At 40.6% G+C, this 22,812-nt stretch overlaps 1 protein-coding gene across 1 annotated transcript in view; it reads left to right on the forward strand.

Moving 5' to 3' along the window:
* The window catches only part of PRKAR2A (protein kinase cAMP-dependent type II regulatory subunit alpha), a 116,199-nt gene that overhangs the window by 63,040 nt on the left and 30,347 nt on the right, over positions 1-22,812 (forward strand). Inside the window, exons 2-6 of the mRNA XM_047694447.1 lie at positions 852-887; positions 12,331-12,383; positions 15,276-15,359; positions 19,781-19,887; positions 22,249-22,402. Of these exons, the coding sequence (XP_047550403.1) occupies positions 852-887; positions 12,331-12,383; positions 15,276-15,359; positions 19,781-19,887; positions 22,249-22,402 (434 nt within the window). The remainder of the gene's footprint in view (positions 1-851; positions 888-12,330; positions 12,384-15,275; positions 15,360-19,780; positions 19,888-22,248; positions 22,403-22,812) is intronic.

Here is a 22,812-nt window from a genome sequence, read left to right on the forward strand (position 1 = left end):
GTATTCATAGTTTATAATTCATATAGTTTATTAGTGAGAATTTAGATAATCATCAGCCATAAGGAATGGTAGGTGAAAAGTTGAGGAGAATAGCAAAGGGAAAACTTACGTGATTTTTTTTAACCTAAAGACATTTTTCTGATTAATAAACTGACTATGGGCATACTGAGGGAAAATATAGTGGTCAATATCTTTTTCATTTATTGTAATTCTCATTAAAATATTTTATTTTATTTTATATATTTTTTAAAGTTTTATTTATTTATTTATTTATTTGAGAGAGAGAGAGAGAGAGACAGTGAGAGAGAGCATGAGTGAGGAGAAGGTCAGAGGGAGAAGCAGACTCCCCGCGGAGCTGGGACCCCGATGCAGGACTCGATCCCAGGACTCCAGGATCATGACCTGAGCCAAAGGCAGTCGCCCAACCAACTGAGCCACCCAGGCACCCCTCATTAAAATATTTTAAAATGCAATTTAAATGCTATTATCCAGCAGGTCTTGGGGTTATCTTTGAAACATTTTAAAAAAGAAAATTAACTATTTAATATCATAACATTACCAATAAATTTAGTAGACTTCTTATTCATTTGATATGATACAAATTAGTTGGAACATGAATGTAAACAGAAATAAAATTGCTATCTTGTGTACCTTAAAGTTATAAAGAGCTTGTTTTCAAAGACATAAATTCTTCCTTATATTGCCTTTGGTGATCATGTTGAACTACTGTGGTTGATTATAGAAGAATATGAATTGACCCAGCATATGGTAATTAAGTGCTTTTAGTTTTATTGTTAAAAATGGGGTCATGTGACATAATGATGACTAAATGTTGCTTTTTTGTTTTACAGTTCCAATTCCTGGCAGATTTGATCGGCGAGTATCAGGTATGTATTCTCTTTCATAACATACTGCTAAAATGCTGTTTTAAGATGAGGTTTTCTTAAATGAAAATGAACTGACCTTTTAAATAAAAAAGTAAGTTAGCAGCATTATAGAACATTATAAAAATTATCTGTAATTCCTTCATTCTGTTTCATTTCAAGTTCTGATAATATATGTACGTATTTGTCTCATTTACATCATTAATATTTTTCCACGTTCATAATTATAGCTTCTAAAAACTTCCCTTTTTTTTTTTTTCAGTGCTTTGACACATCACCCTGTGCTCATCACAAGTGTACTCCTTAATTCCCATTACCTCTTTAACCCATTCCCCCACCCATCTCTCCTCTGGTAACCATCATTGTCTTCTCTGTAGTTAAGAGTCTGTTTCTTGGTTTGCCTCCCTCTCTTTTTTTCTTCCCCCTTTGCTCAGTTGTTTTGTTTCTTCAATTCCATATATGATTGAAATCATGTGGTATTTGTCTTTCTTTGACAGACTTGTTTCACTTAGCATTATATTCTCTAGCTCCATACATGTCATTGCAAGTGTCAAGATTTCATTCTCTTTTTTTATGGCTGAGTAATATTCCATCACACCCCCCCCCCCCAAACACACACAAACATTTTCTTTATCCATTCATTGGTTAATGGACACTTGGTCTGTTTTCATGATTTGGCTATTGTAGATAATACTGCTATAAATTTCAGAATGTACGTATCCCTTTGAATTTGTATTCTTGTATTCTTTGGGTAAATACCTAGTAGTGTGATTGCTGGATTATAGGGTAGTTCTTTTTTTTTTTTTAAGATTTTATTTATTTTTTTTGACAGAGAGACACACAGAAAGAGAGGAAACACAAGCAGTGGGAGTGGGAGAGGGAGAAGCAGGCTTTGCGCTGGTCAGGGAGCCTGATGCAGGGCTTGATCCCAGGACCTTGGGATCGTGACCTGAGCCGAAGGCAGATGCTTAATGACTGAGCCACCCGGGTGCCCCTAGTTCTATTTTTAACTTTTTGAGGAACTTCTGTACTGTTTTCCAGAGGGTCTGTACCAGTTTGCATTCCAACCAACAATGCAAAAGAGTTCCCCTTTCTCCACATCCTTGCTCTAATACCTGTTGTTTCTTGTGTTGTTGATTTTAGCCATTCTGACAGGTGTGAGGTGATATCTCATTGTAGTTTTGATTTACATTTCCCTGATGATAAGTGATGTTGAACATCTTTTCATTTGTCTGTTGGCCATAGATGTCTTCTTTGGAAAAATGTCTCTTCATAAAAACTGTTTTCATATTATTACTATTTCTCGTATTCTAAACTATGCTGTATTAACTACTTGCATAAAGTGTTGAGCCACTAAAACTGTTTCCTAAGTCATAGGCTGGGTAGCATGCTCTGGTCAGAAACTGAGGATTACCTGCATTTTTTTCTGTGTATTGCTTTTCAGAGGCAGCCTACAGAATAGGCTCTAAGGAGAAAGACACCCTACAAAGGCTTCTCTTCCACCACCATCTCACCAACATAGCCAGTGCCTACTACTTTAGATGTAAAATTGTACTTCAAAATGTTTTATTTGGCACTCCTTTGATTATTAACAAAAATGAATGTTTTCCAAATATGAGAAATCTATTTTTATTTTCTTATACGGAACTAGTTTGACAATATTTTTCTTTATTATGATCCAGATTATTTTTTATAAAAGTTTGAGTAAATTTTCCTGTCATGATTTTAACCTTTTAAAAAAAATTTTAGGGGCACCTGGGTGGCTCAGTGGGTTAAGCCTCTGCCTTCGGCTCAGGTCATGATCCCAGGGTCCTGGGATCGAGCCCCGCTTTGGGCTCTCTGCTTAGTGGAGAACCTGCTTCCTCCTCTCTCTCTCTCTCTCTCTGCCTGCTTCTCTGCCTACTTGTGATTTCTGTCTGTCAAATAAATAAAATCTTTTTAAAAATTTGTTTAAAGATTTTATTTATTTATCTGATGGAGAGAGAGAGAGACAGCAAGAGAGGGAACACAAGCAGGGGAGTGGGAGAGGGAGAAGTAGCCTTCCTGAGCAGGGAACCTGATTCGGGGCTTGATCCCAGGACCCTGGGATCAGGACCTGAGACATAGGCAGATACTGAACAACTGAGCTACCCAGGTGCCCCAATCTTTTGAAATTTTTAAAAAAGATTTATTTATTTGAGAGAGAGAACATGAATGGGGAGGAGGGACAAAGGGAGAGGGAGAAGGGAGAGCATCCCAAGCAGACTGTGCTGAGTATGGAGCCAGGCGCAAGGCTTGATCTCACAACCTTGAGATCAGGACCTGAGCTGAAACTTGAAGCCAAGAGTCAGATGTTCAACTGACTGAGCCACCCAGGTGCCCAACCCTTTGAAATTTTTAATGCAAAATTTTCCTTGTTGTTTGTGCTACTTATTTTAATTTTGCTATTTTTTTTAATGACTCAAAAATTTTAATATGTGACTGGTTCCATGAAAACTGCCTGGCACATAGCAAGCATTCACTAAATATTTATTGAATATATTGTATATATATGTATATGAGTATATATTATATATGTATATGAATATATATTATATATTTTTAAATAATTGCTCTTAAGCTGAGAAGGTCCCCCCCTTTTTTAGAGCTGATAAATATATTTTCTGGAAGTTTCTTTAAAATTAAAATGACTTTTGGATACATCTAGAGTTTATTTGATTATACAGTGGTGATGTTAATATATTTCAAAATTGCTATGTGAGCTCTATGTATCACATCATTTATTCATATCCTGTCATTCTGGGAAGGTTTCTTGATTTTCAGTTGTCACATGACCTAGTATGTAGTGAGACTAGGAATCCCTTTTCTATGTCTCAGTCCTTTTCTTTGAGAAAATCTGCTCATTTATGTTTCAGAAAGCCTTTGGTAAGGTTGTACACTAAAGTCTGTTGAGGGGCACCTGGGTGACTCCATGGGTTAAGCCTCTGCCTTCGGCTCAGTCATGATCTCAGGGTCCTGGGATCAAGCCCCGCATCGGGCTCTCTGGTCAGTGGGGAGCCTGCTTCCCCTCTTTCTCTGCCTGCTCTCTGCCTACCTGTGATCTCTGTCTGTCAAATAAATAAATAAAATCTTAAAAAAAAATTTAAAGTCTGTTGAAAGGAGATTGAAAAAAAATATGTTCTTATGTGTAGGGAGACATTACAGAGAAGAAATAGAGTGGGAATTAAGGTTGGTATGAGATCCATGAGCTGTTATCTTCTATATTTGTTCATCCTTGCCCTGTACCCCCTTTTCCCCAAATGATTAGTACTATCTCTTGACATCTGTAGGACAGATCTGGGAGATGGAGAGTACAGTGATATCTCCTTCAGAGGTCACAGATCGCGCTCATGAGTCCCTGCTTGAGCTTTCTGTCGTTCATGCCTTAAACTGTGGAGAACTCAGACAAGTACATGGTATTATCCCTCCTCCTTAGATTTTTTTTTTTTTAAGATTTTATTTACTTGACAGATAGAGAGAGTACAAGCAGGGAAAGCAGCGGGCAGAGGGAGAGGGAGAAGCAGGCTATCCTGCAGAACAGGGAGCCCAACATGGGACTCGATCCCAGGACCCCGGGATCATGACCCAAGTCAAAGGCAGTTGCCTAATGAACTAAGCTACCCAGGCGCCCCTAGATTTTATAATCTTATTGAAGATTTAAAACTTCATAATATTATTCAAATGTTAAGTTAAAATAAAAGATTCTTTTTTTTAAAGATTTTATTCATTTATTCAACAGAGAAATCACAAGCAGGCAAGTGGGGAGGGGGAAGCAGGCTCCACACCGAGCAGAAAGCCCAATGCAGGGCTCGATCCCAGGATCCTGATATCTTGACCTGAACTGAAGGCAGAGGCCCAACCCACTGAGCCACCCAGGTGCCCCAAAATAAAAGATTCTTAAAAGAATCCAAAATGATTATGCAGGAGAGAAAATAGGAACAGCTAATGTTTTTTTATTTTTTATTTATTTATTTTTAAAGATTTTATTTATTTATTTGACAGAGATCACAAGTAGGCAGAGAATCAGGCAGAGAGAGAGAGGAGGAAGCAGGCTCCTTGCTGAGCAGAATGCCCGATGTGGGGCTCGATCCCAAGACCCTGGGATCATGACCTGAGCCGAAGGCAGAGGCTTTAACCCACCGAGCCACCCAGGCACCCTGCTAATGTTTTTTAAAATCCAGACTATGTGCTAGATGTATATTTTTAAGGTCTCTCTAAACGCTTCCCTTGCATCATTGAACATAATCCTCATATTAACACTGTGAGGTACATGCATGATTATCCCCATTGTACAGATGCAGAAACTGAGGACAAAGCAGAAGTCAAGTCTCTTGGAACAGTCAAGGTGATAATGTGCCTGAAGGTAGCGTGCATCCTAAGTACTACCCTTCCCACCTCTAAGGACCCTTTCTTATACCCTCTGGACCTCTTGGTCAGTTTTCATCTAAATCCCCTACATTCTCAGCCTGCTCTCTGAATGTGGCGTTCATCTTCTGGATCTAGCTGAAGCTTGGCTTTCTCTGCAGGCTTTTCAAATGGTGATTCTTCTCTTCTACCTTTCTTGTAACACGGACAGGAGATGGGTAAATGTATCTATACTCCTTAGTGCTTCCAGACTATTCTCTCTCTCTCCTCACCCTTCAAACCTCGTATTATTATATTCTATCAGCCACTTGCCCTCCTCGTTTTAGTTATCTAATAATCCATGAGCTGCTTTCTTCTTGTTTCCACATAGATGATTCTGTCAGTGTCTTGCTGTTCCATTCCTTGACCTCCTGTCTTCTACCCTACTTCAGTCACTCACTACACCCCACCCCATCATACTCTGAAATGACAAGCATTACAACTCTTTTTTTTTTTTTAAGGGTAGGGCAGAGGGAGAGAGAGAGAGAGAATCTTAAGCTGTCATGGGGCTCGATCTCATGACCCCAAAATCATGACCTGAGCTGAAATCAAGAGTCAGATGCTTAACCAGCTGAGCCACCCAGGCACCCCAAGCATTATGATTGTTCATACTCCATCAGTGGTCCTAATCTCCCACCACCTGCCCTTGCCTGGGCTCTTTTGCTGTCCTGCCCCAACCCTGACAACTTGATCTTCCTTTTTGTTCCTCACTTCATCTTTTACTAACCTTAAATTCCTTGATCAGCGATTGTAATCATTCTGTGGCACATACCCTCAATTTCCTTTTTCCTTTTTCCTTGCTTGTCTAAACGATATTCTGTTTAAGCCCAGCTGTCCACTTATTCTGCTTCCGGACCACAGCAGTACTTGACTGAAAGGAAAACAAACAGCCTTGTTGACTGATCTCACCTTCTGTACCTGGCATTCACTGCTAGTAGGCTCCGGATGCCAGCAATCCCACTGTGTCTCCGCACCTCTTTTACTCTCCTGTTCTCCCAGATAAGCCTTTCATACCTTCTCTCTTCCAAAACCTGCACCTCCTCCTCAGTCCTCATGCATGGCAGATGATTTTGTCCTTAACTAAGAAAACAGAAGCGACAGAAGGTAGTTTCCATAGACTCCCACCACCACATCTATCCTTCCTTACCTGCCTGTTAGTCTAGTTTCCCCCTGCACACTAGAGTTCACCCCTTCATCACTCCCTCACTTTCCTCCTCTTGATCCTGCGTACTTTTTATCCTTCCTCGGGATTCTTCTTTTCAGCAGAGAAACACAGCACTGATTTCCACTTTTTAAAAAAAAAAAAAAACTTTTTAAAACCAGCCTTCCCTCTCCAGCCACCACCCTTTTTTCCCTCTATATCTTTGTAGCAAAGTCCTTGAAGGAGTTGTCCATATTTGTTGTATCTAGTTTCTCTTCTTCTGTTCTCTCTTGAGTCTAGTCGCATCAGACTTTTGCTCCCACTCCTCACCAAAACCATCTTTGTGGATTGCTTATTCACATCCTTCAGACCTTCATTTGAAAGACACTTTCTCGGGGCGCCTGGGTGGCTCAGTGGGTTGAGCCGCTGCCTTCGGCTCGGGTCATGATCCCAGAGTCCTGGGATCGAGTCCCGCATTGAGCTCGCTGCTCAGCGGGAAGCCTGCTTCCCTTCCTCTCTCTCTGCCTGCCTCTCTGCCTACTTGTGATCTCTCTCTGTCAAATAAATAAATAAAATCTTAAAAAAAAAAAAAAGAAAGACACTTTCTCAGGTCTTGATTAAGACCCAACACACACACACACACACACACACACACACACGCACATGCACACACACACATGCACACACACACACACCCTATCTCCCTCACTTTATTTTCTCCTGTCTCTCTTGTGCTGTCTCCCTCCTAAATTATTTGTCCTATTACCTAGTTCCATATGCTAGAGTGTAAGCTCCAATCAGGCAGAGAAGTTTTGTCCGTTTTGTTCATTGATGCATACGGTTAACACTTAGAACAGTGTCAGTAAATGTGGATGGATGGATAGAAGAAAGGAACAAAAGAAGGGATCAGAAATCAGGAGGAGAAATTACTGTGGCCAGAAAAAGAAGTCAAGAGACCCTTCTTTCAGGGAGGCAGAAATTGCCCCAGACTTTTAAAACATGGTTACCGTTTGGCTAGTACCAAGAAGAGTGCATTCTAGGTGAAAGAATGTCTTAAGACTCGAACAGGGGTGAACTGGACCTGGCTGTTCTGGCTGGGGGTGAGGAGATGAAGTAAGATTGGTAAGAGAGGTAGGGAATGGTGCTCCTTATGTGATCCAAGGATTTCTGCAATAGCTAGTTGCGTGAGGACATGTGCTGTGCCAGAGACTCCAACAGCAACTCAGCATATCTGACTAATAGTCCGTAACATAAAGCATCATAAGAGAGGTAGCAGTTGTTGGGTATCGCCTGTGAGCCCAGCCCTGTGTTTAATTTATTTATTTAAGATTTATTTATTAGGGTGCCTGGGTGGCTCACTTGACTAAGCATCTGCCTTCAGCTCAGCTCATGATCCTAGAATGGGATCGAGCCCCACTTTGGGCTCCCTGCTCAGCGGGGAGTCTGCTTCTCCCTCTCCCTTTGCTCCTCCCCGCACTTGTGCATATTTGTTCTCTCTCTCAAATGAATAAATACAATCTTTTTATTTATTTATTTGAGGGGGGAGAGGGAGAATTTCAGGCAGACTTCCCAATGAGTGTGGAGCCTGATGAGGGGCTCAATCTCAGGGTCCTGAGCTGAAATCAAGAGTCAGATGCTTAACTGACTGATCTATCCAGGTGCCCCTCAGCCCAGTGTTGTAAATGTCCCCTCCTATTGTTAATCTTCTACATGATTTTAGTTTATTACCCCCTCTTGCCCCTGAAGTGACAGACCTAGGATCTGGGACACAGAGAAATAGTGAGAGAGTGGTGGGTGAGTCCAAGCTCAGACACCAGTGCATGTAGTGGCTTCAGAGATGAGCTCTCCCCTCCTTGATGCTGTCTCATCATTGCAAAGCGATGGAATTGAAAAGCTGTGCCTTCCACATTTAAGTTCTAGCAGAACAGTCCTATATCATGTGATAAATTCATTAAATGAAGAGAGTTCATAAATTCTTTAAAGGCACCTTTCTTGAAATAGTCCTAAAGTAGTATTAACTGTCTGAGTTTGAAATGTTAGTCTGATTCTGCTAATTAAAAAATTTCATCCCCAGAAAACCCTTTCTTTTATTAAATACATGCGAAGCTTCAAAGCATTTTAATCAGAAGTTGTGTGTTGACATCATGCCACATTTGGGCAGGGAGGGTCTGACTCTGGTGATGACTCTGACAAGTCAGTAGAGTCTGCTGAGACTCTGGGGCCGTGGCAGGCACTCATGTCTGCATGGTAGGTGCTCTTCCTTCCCCAGGTTTCCCTGCCTTTTAAGGTGAACATGCTATAATGGACTGAAATACTGATTTTTGTCTTGCTATCCTTTCACAGTATTCAGTATTTTTTTCCACCAGCAGCTATCTTCCAGTGAAATATGACCAAACATTACTGAAAATAATTTAGAAACCCAGTGTTACATACTGAATTGCATCCCCCTCAAATTCCTGCATGAGGCCTAACCCCAATATGACTGTATTTGGAGAAAGGGCCTTTAAAATAAGGAGGCAGTTAAGGTTAAATGAGGTTATTAGGGTGGAGCCCTAATCTAATAGGACTGGTTTCCTTCTAAGAGGAAGAGACACCAAGAGTCCACCACAGAGACAAAGGGCCGTGTGAGGACACAGTGAGAGGGCAGCTACCCATGAGCCAAGTGAAGAGGCTCCAGGAGAAACAAACATGCCAGTACCTTGGTCTTGAACTTCCATCCTCCAGAACTGTGAGAAAATAGATTTCTGTTCTTTAAGCCACTCAGCTGGATATATTGTTATGGCAGCCCAGGTTGACTAATACGTATAGGCTGAGTCAACTTGTCATGAGAGCTAGCAGAAGAGCATAGAGCCTCAGGCTGTGACTGGGATCTGCTTGTTTCTTTGTAGAAATGAAGGAGTTTTCTCTCACCAGCACATTTTTTTTTTAAAGATTTTATTTATTTATTTGACAGATAGAGATCACAGGCAGGCAGAGAGGCAGGCAGAGAGAGAGAGAGAGAGAGAGGAGGAAGCAGGCTCCCCGCTGAGCAGAGAGCCCGATGCGGGGCTCGATCCCAGGACCCCGGGATCATGACCTGAGCCGAAGGCAGAGGCTTTAACCCACTGAGCCACCCAGGGGCCCCTCACCAGCACATTTTAATGATTCACATTTCTGGGGGCACCTGGCTGGCTCAATCAGTGGTGTGGGCAAGTCGTGATCTCAGGGTTGCGACTTTGAGCCCCGCATTAGGTGTAGAATTACTTAAAAATAAAATCTTTTAAAAAATGATACATTTCTGGATGACAGAAACATCAGTTAAAATTCAGAAGAAATTGTGCTGGATGGTTTCTTGTCACTTTGTGCAGTTTCATGTTGCTGACCAGTGACATCTGCTGGAGAACTGTGGCAAGACAAGTTCCTTGGAACAAGGGATTGTGCTCCTCTTTCAGTCTTCATTTTCAGTAGGTTTAAGCATCTCATGCCGTTTAGTGTTGTTCTTGAGGCTTCATAGGGGATCACACAAACTCTGGGGCAACAGTCACAGAGACAGTTAAAGATGGATTTTTACATGAAAGATGAGAAAAGTGATTTGGGATCAAGACTAGGAAGAGTAGAGAGGTTGGTGGAAACAGGGAAGAGGCAAACGAAGGTGAATCTGGAGTTCAAAAGAAGAGGGTAAAATTCAAAAGCAGTTTTGAAAAATAAAATAATGATTTTCTACAAATAGAAATATTCATAATAATTTTACTGGAAATAACTATTTTTGTTTAAAGCACAATAGTGCAATTGCAGGGTCATAGGGAAGCTCTATTTTTAATTTCTTGAGGAATCTCCACACTGTTCTCCAAAGTGGCTCACCAACTTGCAGTCCCACCAACAGTGTAAGAGGCTTGCAGTTTAAGTGTCTGCCGTCAATGCGGTTTCCTCATTACTTCCGCCTTCCTCAGAGCATGGCAGGGAGAGAGAGGGAGAGAGTGAGCGCAGGAGCGCATGCAGGGGGAGCAGCAGAGGGAGAGGGAGAAGCAGGCTCCCCACTGAGCAGGGAAGAAGGTTTGTGTCTTAATCATTAGGACAGATCGGAGATAAATGTAGCTGACCTCATCTTGCAGAATCAGGAATGACTTGGAGAAAGTTGGTGTGACATTATCTACATCCTGTTGTCACTTCCCTGGCTCAGCCACCCAAAGCCTGGACCAGCCAGGGACTAGGCATACCATCCTGCAGAACATCACCTGATGCTGTTTTAGGGACTAGAATGGTATTTGGCCTCTTAAATCCCTTCTCCATAATTAAAAAAAAAATTTATTTATTAGAGAGAGAGAGAGAGCACAAGTGGTGGAAGCGGCAGGCAGAGGGAGAGGGAGAAGCAGATTCCCCGCTGAGTCAGGAGCCTGATTTAGGGCTTAATCCCAGGACCCTGAGATCATGACTTGAGCCGAAGGCAGTTGCTTAACCAACTGAGCCACCCAGACACGCCCCCCCCCCAATTTTTCTCTGTGTAAGGATGTTGGATCCCTGTTGGATGGGCAGAGTATTGATGGCATTACACTACAGGAGCTGTGGCCCTCACTAGAGTACTGTAGGCTAGGCAGGGACGGGGCTCCTGTCTATATAACATATCATTTCTCAGATGAAGAACTCTCAGATGAGTTCAGAGAATCAGTAGGAAAGAGAAGCTGGGATTCAGCTAGACCAAGGCTGCAGTGAGTAAATGTGTCTAAGAATCGAGGAGTTAAATTGAGAGCAGTCGGTATCAGTTTGTCCCCTAGTTGTTAGCCGTCACATGAATGCATTGTAGGGTTGAGAACCATTTGCATTCCTTGCCTGCTAACTTCCTGGTTCATCCTTGTCTTGTTTCCCTTTGGAAAAATAGATAGGTTAAAAAAAAAAACTTTTGTGTGTATATATATATATATATATATATATATATATATGTGTGTGTGTATATATATATATGTATATATATATTCATATTTATATATTTATTTTCCCTTCTTCTTAGCTCTCCTTCTTTCTCATAGAAGTCCTTTCTTATAGAAGTGATAGCATATTACATATATGCTCCACCTTACTATTTTTCCCTAGAACTCAACTATCAGCCCATGGAGATCTTCCTCATTCTTTCTTATAGCGTATTATTCAAATAGTTACTTATATCATATTTTTGGGTAGTTCGGTCATTTCTGATATTTTGCTGTTATAAACAGATGTCCAGTGAATATTTTCTGAACCTTTGAATTGCAACAGAGACAAGTCCTGCAGGCAGCCAAGCACAAAAAACACAGGCTACCTACAAAGAAAATCAAGTTGATTTTAGATTTATATAATATTGTACCCAGAACAAAGACTGACACATAGTATTCATTTTGTTTAAAATTCATTCTTATTTTTAAGTCTTTGATGTACAAAATGATGTCCGGCAATTTTTCTTTTAATAATTTTGTAATTCTTTTCATAATTATTTCATATCCGTGTGTTTGGAAATAATAATTATTTCACAGTTATTTCATAATTTTTTCATAACTATTTCATATCCATATCCATGTGATATTGCATATATTACACTTTCTGGTTTTGCACCCCTGAGTAAAAATTCAACAGAGACAACACTTCCTTGCTTGTCCCTGCCACTACTGTAGGATTTACTCTGTAATATATTTTACCAGCTCTCTCCTATTTGGGACTACCAATCCCTAGAAAGCTGGCATTTTAGCACTTACTAGAATTCCTGGCATGAGTAGGTACTTAATGTATTTATTAATTGATGAGAGGGCTTTAAAAATCATTATAGTTTTAGAAAACAGTGAATAACAGGAAACTGTGTTCATTTCCTATTTTTCCAGTAAAAGTACACATCTGTTTTATTCACTTTTCTCTTTGTGTTTTTCTCTCCAAATGTAGTGTGTGCTGAGACCTATAACCCTGATGAGGAAGAGGAAGATACTGATCCAAGGGTAAGGACTGCTGTGAAGGCCTTAGGTAGAGTTGTTTATTCCCCACTCACTCCCCTTCTCCTCATCTACATCCTCAACAAGATGCTATTTTTTTAATCTGCCAGAATGACAGATATTAAGAAGAATGAAAGCAGGACTGGTTGAGGTTATGGTAAGATGGGGTACCTAGCTGTAGCTCTCAAAGCCTTAAACACAGTCAAGCCAACTGACTCAGCTGTTACCTGAAGAAGTCATCCCTAACACGCAGCTGGATCCTTCCTGAGGATGTATAAACAGAGATCATCGCAGTGTCGTCATGGTAAAAATGGGAACGATGCCCCCAAATAGGGGATTGCCAGAGGCTAAATTATGGTACACTCAAATCAAGAGAATTTGCAGCCATTTTCTAAAATAAAAAATAATTTAAAAAATTTATCTGGGGTGTCTGGCTGACTCATTTGGAAGAGCAGGTAATACTTAACCTCAGGGTTGTGAGTTTGACCCCCACGTTGAGTATAGAGATTACTTAAAAAAGTTAATAAACTTTAAAAAATATATATGTATATATATATTTATCCATCTGTCTAGTAGTTATTAGTACAAAGAATTATTTCTGGAGGGATTATATCCCACATGTTAATAGTGGTTGTGGCAGGACTACGGTTCACTTTTTTTTTTTTTCTTTTATAAAGATTGTATTTATTTATTTGGCAGACAGAGATCACAAGTAGGCAGAGAGTCAGGCAGAGAGAGGGAAGCAGGCTCCCCGCTGAGCAGAGAGCCCGATGTGGGGCTCGATCCCAGGACCCTGGGACCATGACCTGAGCCGAAGGCAGAGGCTTTAACCCACTGAGCCACCCAGGTGCCCTACTACGGTTCACTTTTGATCTTCTCTTAAAAACTCAGATTTTTTTTAAACTTTTGTACGATTACCAAATTATTTTTATAAAAGTGTATCTGAACCACCATTTTTAAAAGATTGATATTATAAAAGAAGCTTTAATGATCTTTCAAGTATGCCTTAAAATGAGCAGCCCATGAAAGACTTCTGAAGCATTCTAATAATAAAATGCTACCATTGTGTGAATATAATAGATATGTAAATTTAAAAAATTTATTCTGGATATTATAAAATTCTTGATGACTTTTAAAAGTTAAAGCAGTTAAGCAGTTTTTTGGGAGGGGCAGCTGGGTGGCTCAGGAAGTTAACTTAACTCTTGATTTCAGCTCAGGCCATGATCTCAGAGTCATGAGATGGAGCCCTGAGTTGGGCTCTGTGCTCAGTGCGGGGTCTGCTTGGGATTCCCTCTCTCCTTCCCCCTCGGCCCTCCCCCAACCAAAAAAATTAAAGCAGTTTTTTACTAACTTTTTAATATTACAAATTTAAAACACTTAATCCTTTGACATCTGTTATTTCTCATCAGATTAAGAAATATACTTCTTTTTAGGTATATCTTTTCAGGTAATCTCTGAATTATAACAGCAATACTAAGCACTAATTATTTTTTTTAGTTCAGTGAACTATTCAGTAACAGTACAAATAATGACAGGTTTTGAGCACCTGCTAAATACCGGGTACTGTTTTACATACTGCATATATAACTTACATAATCCTTCTGACGACTCATTTAGCAGAGGCACCACTTCTTCTACTAAAGTGTGGATGTTTGAAGTCCGGCACATGCAGCCGTTGTTTACTTGCCACCTCCACTTAGATTTCAGTAGGCAACTCACGCTGAACGGGAGCTCCTGATGATTTCCCTTTACATTCTTCTCCACCCACAGTCTTCCTGAGCTCAATTCATGGCATTTCCATCCTTCCAAGGGCTCAGGTCCAAAACTTGCGGGTCACCCTCAGCTCCTCTTACTGTTTTCATACCTATGTTCAGTTTTCCAGCAAATCCAATGGGCTCGGTCTTCAAAACATATCCCTACTGTCTCAGCACCTCCATGGCTACCTCCCCTGCCAGTCCTCACCACCACCACCTGGCACTGGAATAATCATGGTAGTTTCCTGGCTTCCACTCTTGCTTCCCTCAAGGCTGTTCTTCACTTAGTAGCCATTATGAGCCTTTAAAGACTTTGGTCAGATCTTTCTTATTCCTCAGTCAGAGCTTTCAGATTGCCCTCATGTGACTAGGGAAAACTTGTAGTTCTGTGACCTTCAGTGCCCTCTGCATCACCCTCACCTAGCCCAGCTTGGTCTCTTCCTGACCTTTCACCCCATGCTCTGCCTGAGTCACACCCATCTCCTGGTTCTTTCTCAGACATGCTCTTCACCTGCCACAGGGCCTTGTTTTCACTTACTCTTCCCTCTGCTCGAGGTACTCTTCCCATGGAGATGTCCACATGACCCACTCCCTCAGGTCATCCTCATTTCCTTTAGATCTTTACACAGATGTCACCTCAGCGAGGCCTCATCTGCCCACTCCACACACACAAACACTCTTTTTTTTAAAAAATCACCCTTCCCTACCTTATTTTTCTCCTTGGCCTTGTCACTCTCTAACATATTTTACAGATTTATTGGATGAGAGCAGGTTTTTTTATCTGTGCGTTCGCCATGTCCCCAGACATGAAACAGTGCCTGGCACCTAGTAGATGCTTAGTATCTGTTGAGTGAACCGATCAATAGCCCTCCGCTTCACAGATGAGGATGCTGAGGCTCCCGGAGGGTAGCTTACTTGCTGCCAGTCACACGGTCAGTGTGTGGCCCCAGGGTGAGAGCTCTGCCCCCATCCCAGTGCCCCACCATGGTCAGGACCCTGCTTGGTATTGTATGGAATTAAAGTCATAGTAAACATGCTCTTAATTTCCCCCACTTTTTAGGAGAAAGAAATGTACCGATCTGTAAGTAAAGTCGAATTTTAAAATGGAATAAAAATATTTCCCTGGTTTCATTTGGCTTGACAGGTGATTCATCCTAAAACTGATCAACAGAGATGCAGACTTCAGGAGGCTTGCAAAGATATTCTCCTTTTCAAAAATCTTGATCAGGTAACGTTGGTTTTTAAGAGTATTTTTGTCTTTCAGCTTTTCTCCTATTTGTCATTCAAACAGTTTTTATCATCTTAGCCTCAGCCGTATGAGGCATAAAACTTTAGAATCATCCTACTTACAGATGTTGGCATTGTGTTGACAATCATAACTCATAATGAGCTTTTCAGATGACTTCTAGTATTTCTCTGAACTGCTTTGGTACTTCCTCCGAGAATATACCATTTGAGGATCACGCAGTTTGGTCGTGTTAAAAGGAAATGTTCACGTTCACATGACCCTGGCTTAGTTTGGAGGGTCTGAATTTATGCTGCAGAGTAATTTCTCCAAAGGTGCTAGTTATGGAGTTCTCTTCTCTGGTCACAGTTAACCCACTGGAGGTGTGTGACTTCTCGGGCCTTAGATGTGGGACATGTCTTGTGATTACTTCTCAGCAAAGACCTCAGACATGGGGAGTGGTGTGTGACTGCAGGGCTCTGGTATAGGATCTGTGCTTGGACCTGTCTTCCCTCCCTTGTGTGGAGATGGAGAGCAGGGGCTACCTCACGAGCACAGAGAATCTTCAGATTTCATTACTTCTCTACTTTGAGAGCCACATGCCGAAGCTGCATGAGTGGATGAGGTACGGGGCCTCCTGGAGAATCCTAGAATGTGCAGAGACAAGAAGGATGGGGTTAACGTTCCCCTCCTACCCAACTCTTGCAAAGAAGTCTTTTAATGACATCCTCACAACCATCCCTGATATCTATAAACCAATCTTGTTTGGTAGCTGTGTGGTTATAAGAATAGCCAGAACTTTAGTCAGTTTTGTTAGTCTCAGGTGAATAAAACAAGGACCATGACCTCAAGGAAAGGCTGGTTTTGAGAAATACTGGTCTGTATCTCCTGTTTTCCCTAGAAGATCCATCTGTATCAGTATAAAGAAAATTTGCTTTTACCTACTGAACAAAAACCCCTTGTAAATTTTGTATCATCAGATGTTCTAAGGGAGTTGCTGTGTCAATCTAATATTCAGTTTTCTTAGTGTTGAAGAAAACCATTTTACCATTTTATTCATAACTAAAATGTCAGATGTAGTGATTTTTTTCTAACATTTTTGTCACCAAAATACTCAAATACAATAAAGTTGGAAGACTTCTGCAGAACACACATTTATCCACTGCCTTGATTCTACGATTAACATTTTACTGTGCTTGTTATATTATATACCATCTACCCATCTTTCAGCAAAGAGGTCAGTAAACTTTTTCTTAAAGAACAAAGTAGTAAATGTCTGTCACAACTACTCAAATCTGTTATTGCTGGAGGAAGGCAGCCACAAACAGTACATAAATGAAAGGGTGTGGCTGTGTCCAGTAAAACATTATTTACCACAACAGGCAGCTGTTTGCTGGCCTCTGCCTTAACCCATCTTACTTTGTTGGGTTCATTTCAGAGTAAGTTTCAGATATCAGTGAAATGCCTGAGTTTTAAGTGCGTCCACTGAGGTTTGAGAAAGGTATGCACTTGGGTAATCTGAACTCCCCAACAGGTTACAGAACATTGCCACCACCCCCAAAAAATTCCTTCGTGCCCCCTTGTGAACAGTTCTGGCCCCCCTCCTCTCAGAGGCAACTACTATTTTGATTTATTCTATAATAAATTAATTTTGGCTCTCCTAGGATTTCATATAAATGGAATTATACCATAGGCACTCTTTTGTGTGAGACTTCTTTCACTCAGCATAGTTTTTGAGGTTCATGCCTGTTGCATGTATCAGTAGTTCATTCCGTTTTCTTTTTTACTTTTTATTTTGAATTCATTTTAGACTGACAAGAAAGCTGCAAAAATAGTACAGATTTCCCATATACCCTTCATCCAGCTTCCCCTGGTATTAACATCTTAACACAACCATAGAACAATGAGCAAAACCAGGAAATTAACATTGTTATAATACTACTAGTTAAACTGCAAACCTTTTTTCTGATTTAAGGATCTAATCCAGAACCCCACATTGCATTTAGTTCTTATTTCTCTTCATTTTGTCATGGTTTTCAGCCCTTTCTGGTCTTTCGTAATCTTGACACTTTGAAGAGTATCGCTTCATTATTTTATAGAAAGTACCTCAATTTGGATTTGTCTGATGTTTCATCATCACTGGACTATGGACATACATTCTTGGCTTGACTGCTACAGAAATTAGCAGAAAGTTGTCTCTTTCTGAGGGCATCATATCAAGGGGTCCGTGATGTCAGTAGGCCTTATTGCTGGTGATGTTACTTCATTCATTTTTGTTGCTGAATGTTGTGCCATTATATGAAAATACTAGTTTGCTTATCCATTTTTTTTTTTCCTGTTGATGGATACCAGGCCGAACTATTTCTTGTTTTTAGCTCTTATGAATAATGCTGTGGACATTTTGTACAAGTCTTTTTGTGAATTTTTTTTTCCCGATTGCTCCAGTAAAATACCCGAGGGCAGAATTGCTGAGTCATAGGGTAGGTATATGTTTGAGTTTATAAAAATCTGCCAGATCTTTTTCAAAGCAGTTTTGCATTCCTTCAACAATATATGAAATTCCCAGTTGCTCCATCATTTGATAGTGTCTATCTTTTCAAATTTTAACCATTCTGGTGAGTGTATTGTTTCGTTTTTAAAAATTTATTTACATCTACATTAGGTGTAAAGCTTACTTTAAAAAATAAATAAATAAAAATAAATAAATAAAAATTTATTGCCCAAATTTCAGGTTTTAAATTTTCAAATTTACAAAAAAGTCAAAAGAATACCATGAACCCTCGTGTACCCTTACCTAGACTGACCAGTTGTTAACATTTTGTCACATTTATTTTCTCTCGTGTGTGTATGTCCACACACATAAGTACAGGTGAACTGCTTTTTTTCTTTTGTTCTGAGCCATTTATGAATATGTTTAAGACTTCTTGACACTTAGCCACTAAATACCTTAAGATGTATTTTCTAAGAATGAGGTTATTCTCCTACATTAGCACAAGACCATTAGTAACAGTGGTGCAGTAGTGTTATCTAACACCCACTCCATATTCAGATTTTCCCAGTTCTCTACAGCTTTTTTGTTTTGTTTTTCAGTCCCGAATCACATGTTGCCTTTGGTTGTCATGGTGTCATTTTAGTCACCTTCAACCTAGAATCCTTCCCTCACACCTCACTCTATATCTTATGACACTGATGTTTTTGAAGAGTCCAGACTAAAAGAAGAATTACTAAGAACGAGAGGCTGCCAGTGGATAGCCCACAGGCCAGTTACAACTAGTGTGTGTTTGGTCTGTATTGTACATGAAAATTTGAATTGTTACCTGTATTTGAACATGAGATTTCTGGCAACATTGGGCTCACATTCCATGTGAGTTTGGAATGCACGTGACTGTCACTTCCTTTTTAGTATTTCTCATCTTGTGCAGCATTCAACACACATGGAACTATGGAACTAAAGATACTTTTAGTGACACTCAGTTATTTTAGGTAGCACCGTCACACTGACAGACACTAAATCACATGGAATTATGCGGCAGTAAAGTTTTTCCTTGCCACATCTGCAGTCCACATTCTAACAAGCAGAAAGTCGTTCTTTGAGCTGAAGCTGGTATTCATTAGTACCCCCTGACAGTCACTGCTCTCCCTCCCCGACAGGATGCTGGCCCTAGACTGAGACCACTGTTTTGTTAAAATTTAATAGCGTTGTTTTGTTTTCACTGTACTTACCAGTACAGTTAGTTACCTTCCTGTTAGAGCAGGTAGTGATAAGTAAGTAATTGTATGTGTTGTGTATATACATGTTTGAAGCAGTAGTAGCTGTCCATTAATGTCAGTTTTTGAGTCCCCTTGTGTGATACTTCCCTTAGATTTTTCTTTTTTAGTCATAAAAATTAATGAGCTAGAAACTATTAAATGCTTTTTAAAGTATGAATTAACAGGGGCTCAGAGAGGTTCAGTGATGCGCATGGCTAGTCAGAGCAGTTGTGCCTCTCTGTGAGGTAACTTCTCGTCCCTGCCCTTTAGATTTGATGATCCTGTTAAGATCAACACCTGTAGGAAGGTGACATCACATGGCTTTACAGATGACACAGCGGAGCCATCAAGGCACACCTGACAGTCATGTGGGTGCGACTGGGCGGAGGCACACCATGACTTAGATGCCTATTTTTGCATAGATTATGGAATGTTGTTTAAAGCACTACTGCCTAAAAAAAACTCAGCAACTGTGCTGTGTTCATGGGGGTACAAAGCTGAATGGCCAGAGGAAAACGTTTGTTTCCAACAACTAATTTAGGGATTTTGCATGAATATGGAGAACAGTCTGATACATGTACTTCCACTATGTAATCGCAGACAGAGATAAGCATAGTCATTTTTTCCCCAGCAAATGTCAAAGCCATCTTCTCTCTTCGTGTGTATACCCACAGGAACAACTGTCTCAAGTCCTTGATGCCATGTTTGAAAGGACAGTCAAAGCTGATGAGCATGTCATCGACCAAGGAGATGATGGAGATAACTTCTACGTCATAGAACGGTAGGAGATGGAGCTTTGCAGATGTGTGGCTGCCCTTAATGAGATTCATAATGCAGGGCATGTACCTCAACCTGTGCTTTGTTCAGCCCAGAGAGGGCTTAGGACCAGGTGTGCAAGCTTCTTAAAGCTTGTCCCTCTCCTCACTCATATGTGAAATTTAATAAACAGAGGATCATAGGGGAAGAGAGGAAAAAATAAAACAAGACAAAATCAGAGAGGGAGATAAAACATAAGAGACTCTTAATCATAGGAATCAAATAGGGTTGCTGGAAGGGAAGGGCGTTGGGGGAATGGGGTAACTGGGTGATGGACATTAAGGGAGGGCATGTGATGTATTGAGCACTGGGTATTATATAAGACTGATGAATCACTGACCTCTACCTCTGAAACCATAATACATTATATGTTAATTAATTGAATTTAAAAAGGGGGAAAAAAGAGTTGGGTGCTTAACTGAGCCACCCAGGCACCCCAAGAACTTCTCTTAATAAAAAGATTTCAAGGAGCACCTGGGTTGCTCAGTGGGTTAAAGCCTCTGCCTTTAGCTCAGGTCATGATCCCAGGGTCCTGGGATCGAGCCCCACATCGGGCTCTCTGCTCAGCAGAGAGCCTGCTTCCCTTCTTCTCTCTGCCTGCCTCTCTGCCTACTTGTGATCTCTGTCAAATAAATAAATAAAATCTTTAAAAAAAAAAAAAAGATTTCAAGAAGGGGAAAAAAAAAAGCACTTGTACCTCTCTGTCCACAGCCTGCCCCCCACATCTAGTGCCGTCCTCAGTCCTCAGTAAAACCCGTATTTGGGTTGCCATTATCAATATTAAAGAGTCTCCTTGGGGCACCTGGGTGGCTCATTTGGTTAAGCAGCTGCCTTCGGCTCAGGTCATGATCCCGGAATCCCAGGATCGAGTCCCGCATTGCGCTCCCAGCTCCACGGGGAGTCTGCTTCTCCCTCTGACCTCTCCCCTCTCATGCTCTCTCTCACTGTCTCTCTCTCAAATAAATAAATAAAATCTTAAAAAAAAAAAAAAAGATTCTCCTTTATAATTAGCAAGATGTGCTTTATACTTATTTACCAGTGTTCAGGAAGCCATTTTGCTATATTGTCATCTGGATCTTTTAGTCCCAGCCTAATTTTACACATGATACACTGCCTTAGCTCTGTTCCAGGTGTAAGCCATATTGGGAGACATGCAATATGTGGGTTTCACCTGCTGGCCTTAGTGTGTCGTAAGTTCTTGGGCTGTTACTGTTGTCTTGGGGGCTCCTTCTGACCCCCTCTCAGACCTGAAAGGAGCCACCCTCACCAGATTACCTCCTATAGAATGCCTAGAAATAGCATCACTGGTAAAGGGTCTCTTTGAGGAATTTTTTTTTTTTAAGATTTTATTTATTTATTTGACAGACAGAGATCACAAGTAGGCGGCGGGTGGGGGCGGTGGAAGCAGGCTCCCTGCGGAGCAGAGAGCCCGATGCGGGGCTCCATCTCAAGACCCTGGGATTATGACCTGAGCCGAAGGCAGAGGCTTTAACCCACTGAGCCACCCAGGCACCCTGAGGAATTTGTTATATTTTGTTAATTATCTTGCAGAAACATTGATGTATTTAAGTTTGCCTCTGTGGTTATTGAGAGTGCCTGTTTCTCTAAATGTTGTCAGTTCTGAATATTATTCTTTAGCAGTCATTACCAGTTAATAGGTAGAATATTGTACCTTTTGGTTTCTTTATTTTATCTCTATCCTAGTTCAACAAACTACAAAAGAAGACCCATACAGTCATTTGAATCCCTTCAGGAAAAACATTTGACAAAATTAAACACCTTTTCAATGTAAAAACTCTCAGTAAACTAGGAATAGATGTGGTTTTTCACCAATCAGATTAAAGGAATTTTTTTTAAAAAAACCTATGGCTAACATCATAGTTAATGGTGAAAAATCAACCGTTTTCCCCTTAAAATCAAGAACAAGACAGGGATATTTGCTCTCATTACTTCTATTCAGTATTGTACTGTAGGTCCTGGCCAGTGCAATAATGCAGTGAAAAAAGGAAAAGAAAAAGGAGGCAGGAAGAGGGAGGGCATATAGATTGCAAAAGAAAAACTGAGATTATCTTTGTTTGCTGATGACATGATCCTCCCTAGAAAATCCCAAGCTACAAAAAAGCTGTTAGAACTGATATGTGAGTTTAGCAAGGTCACAGAATACAAAGTCAAAATGCAAAATCTCTTATATTTCTCTATACCAGCAAAAATCTTTTGGAAGTTGCCTGTTTTATATCATATGTACCTTCTATTTCTGAACCACCTGCCAGGTCTAAAATTTGTTATTAGAAATAATAAATGAAGTTATTTCTTGTTACACTTCCAGGGGAACCTATGATATTTTAGTAACAAAAGATAATCAAACTCGCTCTGTCGGTCAGTATGACAACCATGGCAGTTTTGGAGAACTTGCTCTGATGTACAACACCCCAAGAGCTGCTACTATTGTCGCCACTTCGGAAGGCTCCCTTTGGGGACTGGTGAGTTAGAGAAATGATTCCCCTTGTGTGGCATGGTATTAATTCCCCTTACTTTGGGGTTTTCTGTCCTTGGGCTGTTGGTTCACACTATATAGCCAGTTCTCTGAAGGACATTGTGAACCATCCTGTACCAGTGTGTTTTTCCATTTCTCGAAAATGATTTGTCAACAAACCATTTACTCCAAATTACAGGGAAAAGACTGGGTCTTATGACCTTGTAGTCATGTTGGTTCTTATTATGCTTTCTGTGTATGTTTTTATCAGACAGGTAGAGACAAAGGGGATAATTCTCTATACAAGAGGCAGCCTAGAAAAATAATTATCATGGAAAGCTATGCAAACAGTGTTTGCCATCTCTAGCTGTCCCAGAACTAACTTTTCTCTTTAGCCAGCCATCCACTTGTGCATTG

Source organism: Lutra lutra, chromosome 1, assembly GCF_902655055.1.
Source record: "Lutra lutra chromosome 1, mLutLut1.2, whole genome shotgun sequence".
Classification (NCBI taxonomy): Eukaryota; Metazoa; Chordata; class Mammalia; order Carnivora; family Mustelidae; genus Lutra; species Lutra lutra.